The sequence below is a fragment of the Trichechus manatus genome, unplaced genomic scaffold (genome assembly GCF_000243295.1).
Source record: "Trichechus manatus latirostris isolate Lorelei unplaced genomic scaffold, TriManLat1.0 scaffold00091, whole genome shotgun sequence".
NCBI lineage: Eukaryota > Metazoa > Chordata > Mammalia > Sirenia > Trichechidae > Trichechus > Trichechus manatus.
Window position 1 is genome coordinate 7,237,745 of NW_004444027.1, and position 17,998 is coordinate 7,255,742.

Genomic DNA, 17,998 nt, shown 5'->3' on the forward strand with positions numbered 1-17,998 from the left:
ATGAGGCTGTGGCCCAACCCTTTGAAACCCCAGAGGCCATGGCTCCACCCTTTGAGACCCCAGGAGTTGTGGCCCTACCCTTTGGTACTGAGACAGCTTTGCTTCCTGTGTTCCTTGTCTCTTCAGCTTCTGCTTCCTGGTTCCTTGGCCTCCTTGGCCCCTTGAGCCCTTGGGCCGGCCTGTCTTCTGCCCTGCTTGGGTAAGTGTTTCAAAGCTCTTTAACTCTACTGATAAGTGCCTGGAGGCACCCTACTCTACCAGTAAACCTCAGCTGGAAGGCACTCAGCACTCTTGCTCCATGGGTTGGCAAGCCTAGCTCCATCAATAAGTGCCCAGAGGCACCCCCCTCTGGCAGGAAGCCACCTGCACAAAGGCATTCAGCTCTCTCGCTCCATGGTTCGGCTCCAGCACTGTCCTGTGCTGGTCTCCTTGTTCCGCTGCTGCTGTTTCTCTGCTGCTGCTTCTCACTGTCTGTGCCATCTCCAGTGTAACAGCTCTCTTCACTTCCTTCTGAGTCCTCACCAGAATTGTCTTTGATGTCCATAATTCCAGTAACAGTCTCTTCAAGGCAATCTAGGCTTTTACTATTAGGCACTTTAAAACTCTTCCAGTCCCTACCCATTCACAGTTTCAAAACTGCTTCCACATTTTAGGTATCTGTTAGAGCTGCACCCCCCTCTCCTGGTGCCAAATTCTTAGTTATCTAGTGCTGCTATAACAGAAATACTGCAAATGGATGGCTTTAATAAAGAGAAATTTATTCTCTCAGTCTAGGAGACTAGAAGTCCAAATTCAGGGTGCCAGCTTCAGGGGAAGGTTTTCTCTCTCTGTTTGCTCTCATGGAAGGTCCTTGTCATCAATCTTGTCTTGAGTCTAGGAGTTTCTCAGCTTAGGGACCCCAGGTCCAAAGGATGCGGTCCCCTCCTGTTTCTTCATTTTTGGTGGTACATGGTCCCTCTGTCTCTCTGCTCACTTCTCTCTTTCATATCTCAAAATTGATTGACTCAAGATACAACCTAATATTTAGATTGAGTCCTGCCTCATTAACATAACCAAGCCAAACTCATTGCCAATGAGTCAATTCGACTCATAGCAACTCTGTAGGACAGAGTAGAATTGCCCCATATGGTTTCTAAGGAGGGACTAGTGAATTCAAACTGCTGACCTTTTGGTTAGCAGCGGAGCTCTTAACCATTGTGCTACCAGGGCTCCAAACTACCTGTAATCCTGCCTTATTAACATCATAGAGGTAGGTTTTACAACACATAAGAAAATCACATCAGGTGACAAAATGGTGGGCAATCACATAATACTGGGAATCATGGCCTAGCCAAGCTGACACACGTTTTGGAGGGATGCAATTTAATCCATACCAGGAAGGAATTTCTCTACTTTTGGATAAGAAAGCCACTTCTTGGAAACCCTATGGGGCAGTTCTACCTGTCCTGTAGGGTCGCTATGAGTTGGCATCAACTCGCTGGCAATGGGTTTGGTTTTTTTTGGTATCTCTATAACCATTGAACAGAACTGTGACCTCCACATGGGGCCTCATTTCTTTGGATTTAGTAACCATCGGTACTAACCATCTGAGTGTGCACTTGACAGGTTCACATGGCTGCCTGGGACCTTCCTTCATACATCTGCTAATTGTGCCAATTAATGGCTAGAGACCACTTTCAGGCCACTAAAACTACTAGCTTGTACTCTAAACCCTGGAATGGCTCCTTCCCATTTCCTAAGTTTTCTGTTTTTAGGATAATGCCATAATTACTTAGGAGCCAGGGAAGCCCCTGAACTCCAGAAATGATAGACTCACCAAAGGATTGTTTGAACTAGATTGAACCTTGAAAACCTTCAGATTTACAAGACTTTCAGTGGTTTGGGAGACTGCCTAGGGTTCCTATCGGTTTGAATAGGGTTCTCAAGGCCTTCCATGGTGTGATGCCAGCCTACCAATCCATTGTTAATTGCCATTGCTTCTCAATATATCACCTCTACTACACTCAGACCAGATTCTTCTCTGGCCCAGGAAGATGTGATGGTTATATTCTACTCCTGGCCTTCACTCAAGTTGCTTCCTCACTCTCTGCCTTTTCAAACCCTACCTCTCCTTTAAGACTCTACACTACTCTCAGTTCCTCCATGTTGTTGACTCTGACTTCCCAACTTACTCTGCCTCTGCTAACTCCTATAGTACCTGTAGTCTGTATTCCAGTACTTGGCACATAATTAATTATAAGATTTCTGGTATTGTTTGCTTTTAAATGTTTACTTCTTGAAAATAATTGTACTCTCCTTGAGGACTTTCTCCCTAGATCCCTTTTCTCCTACGTCATATTTTACCCCAAGGTCCCTGATCCTAGCTTTAGTGCTGACCCCTTTGCTGGAGCTTAGTACATCTAATATAACTTATCAAATCAAAATATATGTGCTCAATGATGCAGTGTCACATTGTTTTAGCTGTTCTTCTCTTACGTATTTCCTACATAAATGCTCACATTAAAAAATTACTGAGGATATTATTAAACTACTCATAAATGGGATATACTCAAATATTTTCTATACGGTCACTGTGTTAGGGCTATGAGAACATGTTAATACTGGAAAAGCGTAATCTGGTCACTTTATTTCTAAGTATTTGAAATGCACCAGGGTGGGAAGGATGATTGGTTGAGGGGGCTGGGGGATGAAGAGTAATAAGAAGAACTGGAATATCCATCTTATCTTTGAGAGAGCTGGTGTCTTAGGCCCTGGGAACAGTGCTTGAATTGTGGTAGAATGATATGCTCTGCTATTCTGTTTCTTGAAAAATTGGTCCCACTATGTTTATTTCCCACTTTAAATACTGATTGGGTCAATGTTCTGATTGTCAGGAGTCTTCAGGGGGAAGCCACCCCCAGTTCACCCCGGAACTAGAGTTTCCCCTGTTTTCTAAGGGACAGCCTGGCACAGTGGGAACCCTCTGGCTGGGAGTCAGGAGCTTTCCTGCTGGACTAACTCTGCTACCACCTGCTGTACTACTCTGCACAAGCTCAGCCTGGGCACACACGTTTATAAAATGAAGTACACCTTAACTACATGATCTCTATCCAGGGTTTTCTCTAACTATGAGATTAAAAACAAAATAGTCGAAACTCTCCGAAGAGGGCAAGCTTTGATGCTGTTTATAGCTAAAAATGACAAATAGGTTCCTTGACACATTTAATGACATGTGTTAGTATCTGTGTAGAACTTTACACTTAGACTTGTATTTCTTTCTTTTTTCTTTCTAGCCAAACATCATGTCAATGGCAACAGAACAGTTGAACCTTTCCCAGAGGGAACACAGATGGCTCTATTTGGTAAGGTATCAATTCTGAAAGAAACCCCAAATTGTATGCAAAGACTAGTGCCAAATTTCTTAGTTTTAGCAAGTGTCCTCAGGGCTTCAAAATCTGGGCTCTTCTAGATATTTACAAGTCATTGCAGCCAAGAAAACTATTGAGTTCTTAGTAATTTCTGGGATCAGAAAGGCTTATTCTATAGACTTGAGTATTCTTTCTTTTCTCACTTTGACAACCTAAATATCAAACTGTGTGTTAATATTTCTTACATCCATACTGTGAATTAACCTAACTTAGAGTTTGAGTTTTTCTCTACTAGGAGGATTTTTTTTTTCCCACATTGATATATGACCTTGTTAAAGACTGAGATTCAAGTAGTTTTGAGTTGTCAAAACTCCTCTAGCTTCCATCCTATTCTGGTGTTGATGGTAGTCTCCTGTAAGGGCTTTTGATTCAAAACTACTTTGAAGCATTAATATGTACTTGAACTGGAAAGGAACCCCAGGACAACCCTGTCACTAGATTAATGTATTCAGGATATGTGTTTCCTTAATCCTAGAGATGGAATCAGAATTAGTAATCAATGTTGATTTTGTTGTTGTTGCTGTTAGGTGCCCTCAAGTCGGGTCTGACTGATAGCAACTCTAGGTACAACAGAGTGAAACACTGCCCAGTCATGCACCATCCTCACATTCATTGTTATGCTTGAACCCATTGTTACAACCACTGTTAATCCATCTCCTGGAGCCTCTTCCTCTTTTTCGCTGACCCTCTACTCTTCCAAGCATGATGTCCTTCTCCAGGGACTGGTCCCTCCTGACAACATGTCCAAAATATGTGAGATGCAAGTCTAACCATCCTTTCTTCCAGTGAGCATTCTGGCTGTACTTCTTCCAAGACAGATTTGTTCATTCTTCTGGCAGTCCATGGAATATTCAGTATTCTTCTCCAACACCATAATTCAAAGGCATCAATTCTTCTTTGGTCTTCCTTATTGATCGTCCAGCTTTCACATGCATATGAAGTGATTGAAAACACCATGGCTTGAGTCAGGCACACTTTAGTTCTTAACATGACATCTTCGCTTTTTAACACTTTAAAGAGATCTTTTGTAGCAGATTTGCCCAAATGTAATACGTCGTTTGATTTCTTGCTTCCATGGGCGTTGATTGTGGATCCAAGTAAAATGAAGTCTTTAACGGCTGGAGAGTTATGCAAGAGGGACCTAATTCTACTTGGTTGTTTGTGAATCTTCCACTGTATGGGTTACCTTTTAAATATATTGATCTATGATTAGGAATTATTATGGTTAGAGATTTAATTGGAGAATTTGATTTTATGGAAAAAGACATAATGGACACCCCTAAAAGCATGCTAAAATGTTTGATTTGTTAACTCATCTGTGAGGAATTATGTTCAGATGACACCATTTTACCCAAATTGTAGGCCTAGGACAGTGTCTCTTACAATGGGGCAGTAATGTCAAATATTCAAGGTTCAAAGGGTTATTTTGATGATTTTGTTTTGTCTTTCAGATTTGTCAACCCCTAGACATGTTAGAAACTATGTTCTATGTCATACTGAGAAATATAAGATGAGGCTGACCTATCTTAGCAGGTTTCCCTCTGTTGTGATATTAGAGGAAAGCTTCCTTCCTGAAGGTCAAACTAGACCCATTACCAGACAGGCTGCTGACATTGTTTGGCCACAGAGTTGGAAACGTCAGTGAATAAAGTTCTGTGGTGATTTTTTTTTTTTGTTGTTCACAGGTTAGGTTTATAGTTGCTTTACTAAAAATCCTAACCCATTACCTCATTGTTTGACTTAGGGCAAGCAACTTCCTGTCTCTAAACCTCAGTCTTATTCACCTGTTGAATGAGAAGGCTAGATAGATGCCATAAGCTCTGAGACCTTTCCAGCTCTGAGTCTTTTGTTTCTGCCTCTTACATATTCAGGACCAAAGGCTCATCTGGCAATAATAGCCTCTGGCAAGCCCACTGTAGATGACCACCATGTGTAGTTTTAAAAGGGGTAAATCATATGCATAATTTCCATAAGTTAAGAATATATGTTGTTGTTGTGTGCTTTGAAGTTGATATCAACCTATAGCAACCCTATATGACAGAGTTGAACTACCCATAGGATTTCCTAGCTGTAATCTTTACAGGAGCAGATTGCCAGGTCTTTTCTCATGCTGAGTCGCTGGGTGGGTTCAAACCACTGACCTTTCAATTAGCAGCCAAATGCTTAACCATTGCGCCACCAGGGCTCTTTTAATGACAGAATTATGCTGATTGTAAAATAGAATCATCTTCTGACATCTAAGAATCTACAGTTTGTCTCTTCTAGATGCTTAAATTAAATTAAGTGTCTATTTTGGTTAAGTATATACAAGTATTTTATATTAGTGTTTTCAAAACTGTACTTGCTTTATATAACTTGACCACCTGATCTACAGTGGAATGAGGCAGCAGATGGTTTTTAGGGAGGGCTTCTTTCATTCTGGGTTGTTTGTAGCTTTATTGAAAAAGGCAAATTAAGCTTGGTGATTAGCCCTTTTACACATAGTGGGCTTTTAATTCTCCCAGTACTTTGTAAGGCTGATAGTATTATGTAATCCTCTTCTCAGAGAGGTCATGTAACTTACCTAAAGTCACACAGCAAGTGAGGTGGTAGAGCTAGAATTTGAACCCAAGTCTAACCGACCCTGAAGTCCATGCTTTTTTCACAATGTTACCCTACTCTCTTTTAGCATTGGTTGAATAAGTCCTGGAGAGCCTGGTAGATTTTAGAAATGCCTTTCCGCTGGATCCATGCACCTGTTTAAAAAATACCATTGCTGTTGAGCTGGTTCTGACTCATAGCAACCCTATAGGACAGAGCAGAACTGCCCCATAGGGTTTCTAAGGCTATAATCTTTATGAAAGCAGACTGCTACATCTATCTCCTGCAGAGAGGCTGGTGGGTTTGAACAGCACACCTTTCCATTAGCAGCTGAGTGCTTAACCACTGCACCACCAGGGCTCCTTGGATCCATTCACAAAGAGCATGATTTCCAGTCAAGCCAGTTTAGCAAATTGATTTGTAAACTTCTATGCATTCCCAGAGTGCTCTGAAGAACTCTTGACATGCAGTTTTGCTGGAAAAATACTGCTTGGAGTGACATCGTCTACTATTGACAGTTTTCCCTATTTGATTTTAGTTGTTGTTCTTGTTGTTAGGTGCCCTCAAGCTGGTTCTGACTCATAGCGACCCTATGTACCACAGAATGAAACACTGCCTGGTCCTGTGCCATCCTCACAATCTTTATTATGTTTGAGCCCATTGTTGCAGCCACTCTGTCAATCCATCTCATTGAGGGTGTTCCATTTTTCACTGACCTTCTACTTACCAAACACTATGTGCTTCTCCAGGGACTGGTCCCTCCTGATAACATGTCCAAAATAAGCGAGAAGAAGTCTTGTTGTCCTTGCTTCTAAGGAGCACTCTGGCTGTATTTATTCCAAGACAGACATGTTCGTTCTTCTGGCAGTCCATGGTATATTCAATATTCATCTCCAACACCATAATTTCAAAGGCATCAATTCTTCTTTGGTCTTCCTTATTCATTGTCCAGCTTTCGCATGAGTATGAGGCGATTTAAAACACTGTGGCTTGGTTCAGGTGCACCTTAGTCCTCAAAGTGACGTCTTTGCTTTTTAACACTTTAAAGAGGTCTTTTGCAGAAGATTTGCCGAATGGAATATGTCGTTTGATTTCTTAGCTGCTGTTTCCATGGGCATTGATTGTGGATCCAAGTAAAATGAAATCCTTCACAACTTCAATCTTTTCTCCATTTATCATGAAGTTGCTTTTTGGTCCAGTTGTGAGGGTTTTTGTTTTCTTTATGTTAAGCTGTAATCCAAACTGAAGGCTGTAGTCTTTGATCTTCATCAGTAAGTACTTTGAGTCCTCCTCGCTTTCAGCAAGCAAGGTTGTATCATCTGCATATTGCAGGTTGTTAATGAGTCTTCTTCCAGTCCTGATGCTGTGTTCTTCTTCATGTAGTCCAGCTTCTCAGATTATTTGCTCAGCATACAGACTGAATAAGTATGGTGAAAGGATACAACCCTGATGCACACCTTTCCTGACTTTAAACCACGCGGTATCCCCTTGATCTGTTCAAACCACTGCTTCTTGGTCTGTGTACAGGTTCTGCATGAGCATAATTAAGTGTTTTAGAATTCTTATTCTTCTCAATGTTATCCATAATTTTTTATAATCCACACAGTCGAATGCCTTTGCATAGTCAATAAAACACAGGTAAACATCTTTCTGGTATTCTCTGCTTTCAGCCAAGATCCATCTGACATCAGCAATGGATCCCTTGTTCTACATCCTCTTCTGAATCTGACTTCAATTTCTGGCAGTTCCCTGTTGCTGTATTGCTGCAACTGCTTTTGAATGATCTTCAGGAAAATTTTACTTGTGTGTAATATTGATGATATTGTTTGATAATTTCCGCATTCTGTTGGGTCACCTTTCTTTGGAATGGGCACAAATAGGGATTTCTTCCAGTCGGTTGGCCGGGTAGCTGTCTTCTAAATTTCTTGGCATAGACAAGTGATCACCTCCATCACTGCATCTGTTTGTTGCAAGATCTCAATTGATATTCCATCAATTCCTGGAGCCTTGTATTTCATTATTGCCTTCAGTGCAGCTTGGACTTCATCCTTCAGTACCATCAATTCTTGATCATATGCTACCTCCTGAAATGGTTGGTTGAATGTCGACTAATTCTTTCTGGGACAGTGACTCTGTGTATTCCTTCCATGTTTTGTTGATGCTTCCTGCGTCGTTCAGTATTTTCCCCATAGAAGCCTTCAATATTGCAACTTGAGGCTTGAATTTTTCCTCAGTTCTTTCAGCTTGAGAAGTGCTGGGCATGTTCTTCCCTTTTGGTTTTCTAACTCCACATCTTTGCATATTTCATTATAATTCTTGAGCTGTCAAGCTGTTAAGCTCTTTTACTTCATCGTTTATCCTGTTTACTTTAGCTACTCTACGTTCAAGGGCACATTTCTGAGTCTCTCCTGACATCCATTTTGGTCTTTTCTTTCTTTCCTGCTTTGTAATGACTTTTTGTTTTCTTCTTGATGTCATTCCACAGCTTATCTGGTCATTAGTGTTCAATTTGTCAAATCTCTCCTTGAGAAGGTCTCTAAATTCAGTGGGATATACTCAAGGTCTTTTTTTGACTCTCTTGGACTTGCTCTAATTTTCTTCAACCTTCACTTGAACTTGCATATGAGCAATTGATGGTCTGTTCCACAGTTGACCCCTGGCCTTGTTCTGACTGATGATATTGAGCTTTTCCATTGTCACTCTCCATAGATGTGTCGATTTAATTCCTGTGTATTTCATCTGGTGAGGTCCATGTGTATTGTCACCATTTATGTTGTTGAAATAAGGTATTTGCAATGAAGAAATCTCTGGTCTTGTAAAATTCTATCGTGTGATTTGATTTTAGTAGCAAACATTAATGTATAAGAGCCCCGGTAGTGCAGTAGTTAAGAGCTAGGCTGCTAACCAAAAGGTTGGAAGTTCCAGTCTACCAGCTGCTCCTTGGAAACCATAGGGGGCAGTTCTATTCTGTCCTATAGGGTTGCTGTGAGTTGTAATCGACTTGGCAGCAACGGGTTTGGTTTTTGGTTTACTAAGGTATAAGACAATGTCTTACATCTACTTGACTGCAAGTTATCCAAAGCAGCAATGGCACTTAGTATTTGTCTAAACTCCTTGTTCAACTTTGGAAGCCTTAATACTTTATGCCAAAATAGTATCACCAATTTCAATTTCACTATTTATTATTTAATAATTTGAATATACCTTACAGATTGATGCCTAAATAAGAACTTTTAAATTTAATCCACTCTGAAAGTGACCATTGTCATCAGGCTTTTAGATTAGAATGAATAATGCAAGGAAGGATAGAGTGAGGGACAAGGACACCTTCCCTTGTGAAAAATACATGAATGTGTTATTATTTCAAGTGATCAGGGACTATATAGATGATTTCTTAAAAACTGTTTCTGGCATACAGTCTTCACAGATTTTTTTTAAATTAAAAGCCTCATTTTTTTGGATTTTCTTTTGCAGCCAGTTGGTTAGTTTTTCCTTGTTGTATTTTGTTTTTATGCAGCCACAGTTCTTTAGCTTCTTTATTGCTCTTTCTGCCATCTATGCTTTAGGACAATGACAATGAAGGCAATAGGTTCTGTTCTCCTAGTGAGCTTCTCCTCTCTGTGTATGATGCTTTTTTTCAAGTCAGTGGGATCTCTTTCCTCACAAGCTGAAAAAGTGGAACTGAACATTATGCAATTACTTAATGTCTTTGTTCCTTGTATCTAAGAGTGCCATATAGATATCATCCCTTTAATCTTTACAATAGGGTAAGTGGAGTGGGCATTATTGTGCTCTTTTATCAACAGAGAAAGTGAGGCACACAAAAATTAAAGAAATATGGCCAGGTGGAAGGAAGGCTTTCTCAGGTATGAGGACATCCACATTACATTTGCTGACATGCTGTGCCTGTCTTAGCAAGGCTCTCTGCGGCTCTCAATCTCTTAATGAAAGTGATATCCTATTGGCAGTGGGCCACTCTGTGCAGAAAGCATAGGTTCTAGCCTCTCTCTGGTGATGGTTCTTAAGCATGGAGCAGCTGTTCACTGTATTAAAAATACTCCATAGTCAGAAAGATTCATCATTTAAAAAAATTAAAGCATATTAATTGAAAAGGGTGGGAGGTAGGGGACTGGAGATTCAGATCTTAATTTGTGAACATTTTTAGTACATTTTTTAAAAATGAAATATAATATCAAAAAACTTAAAAGTACAGTCCTTGACTGCATAATTTATCATCCACACTTTTACACTTTTGAGAGTGAAATGGGTGCTATTAAAAATTATGCTGAAATAATGCCGTGTAAACCTGGAAGTTTTCAGGCAACTGGAATATAATGTTACCCTCTATTGAGAGTGTATATTATAAAATTCTGAACCAAGAATAATAAATATGCATTGAGTAAAGCTGAAATTGAAAAATAATTATCTTAGATATGTAAAATGAAGTAACCTGTTGCCATTGAGTTGATTCTCACTTTTGGAGACCCTACAGGCCAAAGTAGAACTGCTCCATAGGGTTTTCAAGAAGCGGCTGGTGGATTTGAACTGCCAACCTTTTGGTTAGCAGCCAAGCTCTTAACCACTGCGCCACCAAGGCTCCAAAATATGCAGTGGACTTAAATTATATGTAATGTAGCATCTTTACCCAATCAATATTACACTCACTGTTTACTTGCCGACATGGTTAGCTTCCAAAGAAAAGACTGTGATGCGAAAATTGGTGTTATGCAAAAATGGAGATGATCACATCAGATCACAAAACAGGATGAATACATCATTACATAGCTGCCAAACCACTGAGAATCATGGCCCAGCCAAGCTGACCTGTAACCTTAACCGTCACTACCAGCATTACTCTCGCCTTGTACCTCAGTGTTCATTACTGTCAGATATATGTTGTTAATGCACAAGATAGTTGGATAGTAGATTTTTTACTATTGATGTAAATGCAGAATGTTGGATAACGAGTAGTCGATAAGTGAGGAGTAGGTGTATTATATTTTTTCTGAATGACTTTATATTTATAAAACTTGATTCATATAATTCTATATGAGATGGAGAATTAATCTGATTATACCTTTGGGATGTTGATATTGTACTAATGCTGTTCAGTGATGTAGGCTAATGAACTTCTCATCACTAGAGGTATTCAAAGATAGAAAGGTCATTCCTAACCAGTTGGACAATAGGACTAAATGGCCTTTAAGATTTCTTTCCTCTCAATTAATGAGAATCTACTTTGCTTCAGAATGTTAAACCTTTTAGTTACTTCTAACTCTCTCTAAATTCTTTTATCCTATCATTTGGAAACCCACATTCAGGCTATTTGGTGAGAGTAAGATTCTCTAGTGAGAATTTCTGCTGTTCAGAAACTGATACCAAGCAACAACAGCAGAAGTACCTTAATGAATTTTTTGAGTTGCCATGGGGTTTTAGGCTCTCAATAGCCTGACAATCATGGCAGTGTGACCTCAGACTCCTACCAAACTTGTTTTCTATGGCATTTCTCTTAAGGCTGTGAAAACAAGAGGGAGCAAAAACCAGTCTGAGCTGATGATATCATGACGTATCTCTGTTCATAGCTGAGGTGCCAAGAAATCACTGGACCCTTCTTGAAAAGCTGTGTGGATGGACTGATAACTCTGTCAATCCAGTGACTGTCAAAGGTCCCAAAGTTCATCCCACTCTGGGGGGGTCTCACTTTTGGCATCCCAAAGGAACATGAGATCAGTGACTGTAAGATCAATCAATCAAGAAATTTACCGCTGACTTGCATTTTAGGTGATTTTTGAAACAGCCACAGTTATTTGTCTGCCAGCCAAGAAAACAGCATTGAAAACAGCAGGCAATATGTCAGACTTCAAAGGAAAATATATTGGTGTCTCACTGGCTTGAATCCAACATTATGTTGGTAAATAATCGAATCCTGGTATGGCATATTTCTTTCTGAACCTTGACTAAAATCCACTGAAGATCATTCTGTGAGCTGCAGAGTGGCAGTCATTCCAGGAAAAAGGCCAGAAAGAAAGACTTTGAAATGTGTTTATAATTAACTAAAGAATCTAAATTCACAAGACTATAAGAACAGCAGGCTGCTAACTGGTGCAAACTTCTTAAATGGTGAGGCACTTGGAGATACAAAAATAGGCCTTTCTCCCATGGTAATTTAAAGCACCTTTAAGGGACAATTATTAGTCATTTGGAGACATTTTAAGTCACATTTTATTTTATGTATCATTCTTATGTGTTTAATGATCTCAATTTTCATTTTTTGGAGGACTGGGGGGCAAGGAAGTATGGAGAGGTCAGATAATATAGGGAAGGGGGAAGAGCCCTTTTAAAACCTGTGTTAAAAATCCCTTTTGGTTTTGCCTGGGATCATGGTCCTGGCCCTAGTCTAGAAAAGAATAGGTATGGCATCAGAGAGAATGTTTGTGGGTGGGGAAGGTGAGGGGGAAATATAGTTAGGTAGTGCAAATTGTTAAGTGCTCAGCTGCTAACCGAAAGGTTGGTGGTCCGAATCTACCCAGAGGTGCCTTAGAAAAAGGTCCTAATGATCAGTTCCGAAAAATCAGCCACTGAAAACCCAATGGAGCACAGTTTTACTCTGATACACATGGCTTCACTATTAGTTGGAATCGACTCTGTAGCAACTGGGTATGGAAACTACAGTATGGATAGAGATTCTCAGTGCTTGAAGAATGGAACTGAACCCATTGTAGAAAAGACTAAATTAAATAATATTTAATAAAGTAATACATCACTTCTTTAGAGGTCACTTATCCATCAACCTCAATGCAAGTCAGAACCAGAAACTCAGTCCTCCCTCAGAAAAAAGTTGTGGAGAGGTCCATAAATAATTTGGAATTCACAGAGATCTTTGGAGTCACATAAACCTTGATGTGTGACCCTAGACAAGTTTCTTACCTCTCCAAGCCTCATTCCTCATCTGAAAATGAGAGTTAAGAAGATTAACTTCATGGGGTTTTTGTTACGATGTCGTGAGAGAATGTATAAACATGTCATTGTACCTGGGGTCTGACACAAAGTGTGGTACTCACAGGGCCAGCCGGAGAGGGTGCACCCTGGTAGGCCACCAGTGGTCTCCCCAGTCAAGGCTAACTGTGACTAAGTCCCCACGAGAGTGACCACAACATTAATCAGTTCCATTTTATTTCCATGATCTCTCCTTCATAATACCTGATGAGTTCTTTAACTCAGGGATTTTGAAGGATAACAAATAGTGTTAGTTAAGAACTGATATAATACTGGCCAGCTCTTGTTATTAAACTTTCTATTAGATTCACTCTCACCACTGGTCTAAGCTAGACTGGTTGCTTCTTTTTGTATTAGTATGGGACTCTCAGAAAGTAGAGTTGATCAGCTGTGGCTAATCTGCACTATTATCATTAGTGTACAGTGATTACCTCTTTGTTTTTTAGTTTAAAAAATGAAAAAGATTATTTTACAAATGTGGCAGCAATTAAATTTTTATAGAGGAAATAAAATTGAATCTGCAGGAGAAACACTAATTATATTTTTACTACTCTGTTAATTAACTTTTTCTTAGAAGGGAAATTTGGATATAAGAACAACAAAAACTAAAAAAGTTACTCATTCTTCAGTTAAACTCAACCAGCATTTTTAAGAAAAATACTATGCCCTTTGTTGTAGATAATACAAAACAGAATATTCTCTCTCTTGCACTCACTCTCCTCAACTATCTTGGACTTTGTTATAAAATGGATTAAAGGGAACTTAAAATATATACAAGACACAGCATAATGACATACATTAGGTAGGTAAATATTAGAGTAAATAAAAATGAGATAAATGAAATACAGAGTGCATGCTATAATACTATACACTTATAAAAAATTGGCCACAAATATGGCTGTATGTTTTCTAACAGCAATGTGAAGAGAAATCAGTTAGTTATATGAATTTTTTTTTTCTTATTATACTGAAAATCTAAATGCTTGGGGAATCATAAAAATACCTAATTCTAGAACCAGAAAAAAATGTCTCTCATGTGTACTTATAAGGAGGACGCCATCTAATGTAATGTAGTAAGTAGTATTGTTGACAACACCTTAGAGTTAGCAACATGAGTTTTGTGGGATTGTAACACTGATTTTCTCATTAGGCTCATGACATCCACCAGGACACATTTCAGTACAAGCAATCCTACAGTGCACCAGTGTGCTTCTCTGATGGGCTCAAACTTAGTCCAGAAGTTAGTTTTATTGTATCTGAAACAGTAGATGGACTAGATATCTTTTAAGGAATTTTCTATCATTATTATTTCTCTCAGTTGAATTTTTAAAAATATTTACTTTTTAGTTCTTATGAAAAAATTCAAACATATATAAAAATGGAGAGGAGTATAATGAAGCCACACACAGCTTCATCAATTATCAGTTATGGCTACATGTGTTTCATCCATATTCCTGTTCATTCCGTCTCCCCTACCCCAAATTATTTTGAAGAAAATTTCAGATATCACTTTATCCGTAAATATTTTTAAAATTTATTTTTGTTGTTATTGAGAATATATACAGCAGAACATATACCAATTCAACAATTTCTACGCATACGATTCAGTGACATTGATTACATTCTTTGAGTTGTGCAACCTTTTGTACCCTCCTTTTTTAAGTTGTTCCTCCCTGATTAACATAAACTCACTGGCTCTTGAGTTTCCCATTTAATCTTTCGAGTTGCTGTTGTCATTTTGATCCCATTCTTAAAAGTGCACAATGCTCAAAGCAGACATTCTTTACTAGTTAAGCTAAACTATTTGGTTTTAAGAAGACTTCAGGGGATATTTTTGTTTTAAGGTTTAAAGATTATCTCAGGGCAATGGTTTTGGGGGTTCATCCAATATCCATGGCTCTAGAAAACCTGAATTTCATGAGAGTTTAAAATTGTATTCTGCATTTCTACCCTTTTGATCAGGATTCTTCTATAGAAGGTTTGATCAAAATGTTCAGTAATGGTAGCTGGGCACCATCCAGTTTTTCTGGTCTCATGGCAAAGGAGGCAGTTGTTCAACATCCATAAATGTTTTGATATATATCTCTGAAAGAGAAGAACAATTTTATTAGAAAACAATCATGCCATTATCTTACCTAACAAACGGTAGTTTCTTACTATCATAAAATCTCTAGTCAGTCTATACTTCCTCTATTGTATCATAAGTTTTTTTTATTGTGCTTTAAATGAAAGTTTACAGTTCAAGTTAGTTTCTCATACAAAAATTTATACACACATTTTTATGTGACCCTAATTGCTCTCCCTGTAATGTGACAGCACACTCTTCCTTTCCACCCAGGATTTCCCATGTCCATTCAACCAGCCCCTGTCCCTTTTTGCCTTCTTATCTTGTCTCCAGAGAGAGCTGCTGATTGAGTCTCATGTATCTACTTGAGCTAAGAAGCACTCTCTTCATGAGTATCATTTTATGTTCCATAGTCCAGTCTAATCTGTCTGAAGAGTTGGCTTCCGGAATGGTTTTAGTTCTTGGCTAATGGAGAGTCCGGGGAACATGTCTTCCGGGGTCCCTCCGGTCTCAGTCAGACCATTAAGTCTGATCTTTTTACTAGAATTTGAGTTTTGTGCCCCACTTTTCTCCTGCTCTGTCAGGGATTCTCTGTTGTGTTCCCTTCAGGCTGGTCATGGGCGGTAGCCAGGCACCATCTAGTTCTTCTGGTCTCAGGCTGATGGAGTCTCTGGTTTATGTGGCCCTTTCTGTCTCTTGGTTTAATATTTTCCTTGTGTCTTTGTTGTTCTTTATTCTCCTTGCTCCAAGTGGGTTGGGATCAATTGGTGCATCTTAGATGACCACCCGCTTGCTTTTAAGACTCCAGACACCATTCACCAAAACTGATGGAGAGCATTTTCTTAATAAACTTTGTTATTCCAGTTGACCTAGATGTTCCCTGAAACCATGGTCCCTGGACCCCCGCCCCTGCCTCTAAGCGTTTGGTTGTATTCAGTAAACTTCTTAGCTTTTGGTTTAGTCCAGTTGTACTGACTTCCCCTTTATTGTGTGTTGTCCCTCTCTTCACCTAAGATAATTCTTATCTACTATCTAGTTAGGGAATACCACTCTCCCTCCCTCCTCACCCTCGTAACCATCAAAAGAGTGTTTTCTTCTGTGTTTAAACTTTTTCTTGAGTTCTTATAATAGTGGTCTCAATATATGTCCTTTTGCGACTGACTAATTTCACTCAGCATAATGCCTTGCCGATTCATCCATGTTGTGAGATGTTTCACAGATGCATCTTGTTCTTTATAGTTGTGTAGTATTCGGTTCTGTGAATATACCATAATTTGTTTATCCATTAATGTGTTGATGGGCACCTAGGTTGTTTCCATCTTTCTGCTATTGTGAACAGTGCTACAGTGAACATGAGTGTGCATACATCTATTTGTGTGACGGCTCTTATTTCTCTAGGATATATTTCAAGGAATGGGATTGCTGGATTGTATGGTACTTCTATTTCTAGTTTTATAAGGAAGCACCAAATCAATTTCCAAAGTGGTTATACCATTTTACATTCCTACCAGCAGTGTATAAGTGTTCCAGTCTCTCCACAACCTCTCCAGCATTGTTCTGGCTAGGAACTCCAGCACAATGTTGAATAAGAGTGGTAATAAAGTGTATCCTTGTCGGGTTTCCATTCTCAAGGGGAATGCTTTCAGACTCTCTCCATTTAGGATAGTGTTGGCTGTTGGCTTTCTATAAATGCCCTTTATTATGCTGAGGAATTTCCCTTCTACTTCTATTTTCCTGAGAGTTTTTATCATGAGTGGTGTTGGACTTTGTCAAATGCTTTTTCTGCATCAATTGATAAGATCATGTGGTTCTTGTGTTCTGTTTTATTTATGTGATGGATTATACTGATTGTTTTTCTAATGTTGAACCATCGCTGCATACCTGATGTGACTCCCACATGGTCATGGTGAATTATTTTTTTGATATGTTGCTGAATTCTATTGGCTTTAGAATTCTGTTGAGGATTTTTGTGTCAGTGTTCATGAGGGATAATGGTCTATAATTATCTTTTTTTTAGGTGTCTTTGTGTGGTTTTGGTATCAGGGTTATGCTGGCTTCATAGAATGAGTTTGGGAGTATTCCATTCTTTTCTATGCTCTGAAATACCTTTAGTAGTAGTAGTGTTAACTCTTCTCTGAAAGTTTGGTAGAATTCTCCTGTGAAGCCGTCAGAGCCAGGGCTTTTTTTTTTGTTGGGAATTTTTTAATTACCTTTTCAATCTCTTCTCTTTTTAGAGGTTTATTTGGTTGTTTTAGCTCTGTGTTAGTTTAGGTAGGTACTGTGTTTCTAGAAGTTTGTCCATTTCCTCTAGGTTTTCAAATTTGTTAGAGTACAGTTTTTCATAGTAGTCTGTTATAATTCTTTTAATTTTAGTTGGGTCTGTTGTGATATCGCCCATCTCATTTCTTACTTGGGTTATTTTCTTCCTCTCCTGTTTTTCTTTCGTCAGTTTGGCCAGTGCTTTATCGATTTTGTTGATCTTTTCAAAGAACCAGCTTTTGGTCTTGTTAACTCTTTCAATTGTTTTTCTATTTTCTATTTCATTTAATTCTGCTCTAACTTTTATTGTTTGCTTTCTTCTGATGCCTGAGGGCTTCTTTTGCTGCTCTCTTGTACTTGTTCGAGTTGTAGGGTTAATGGTTTGATTTTGACCCTTTCTTCTTTTTGGATGTGTGCATTTATTGCTATAAATTGACCTCTTATCACTACTTTTTCTGTGTCCCAAAGGTTTGGGTAGAATGTGTTTTCATTCTCATTTCATTCTGTGAATTGCTTTATTCCGTCCTTATTTTCTTCTATAACCAAGTAGTTTTAGAGTAAGTTGTTCTTCAGTTTCCATGTGTTTGATTTTTTTTCCTTGCTTTTTCTGTTATTGATTTCTACTTTTATGGCTTTATGGTCAGAAAAGATGCTTTGTAATATTTTGATGCTTTGCATCTTGTTAAGGCTT

At 38.9% G+C, this 17,998-nt stretch overlaps 1 protein-coding gene across 4 annotated transcripts in view; it reads left to right on the forward strand.

Moving 5' to 3' along the window:
- MSRA (methionine sulfoxide reductase A) overlaps positions 1–17,998 on the forward strand; it is a 798,651-nt gene that overhangs the window by 254,547 nt on the left and 526,106 nt on the right. For 3 of the 4 annotated variants that reach the window (XM_023736743.1, XM_012557226.2, XM_023736745.1), the window contains exon 2: positions 3,273–3,341. The exons of the other annotated variant lie outside the window; for it this stretch is intronic. In XM_023736743.1, the coding sequence (XP_023592511.1) occupies positions 3,273–3,341 (69 nt within the window). The remainder of the gene's footprint in view (positions 1–3,272; positions 3,342–17,998) is intronic. 4 annotated transcript variants of the gene reach the window in all.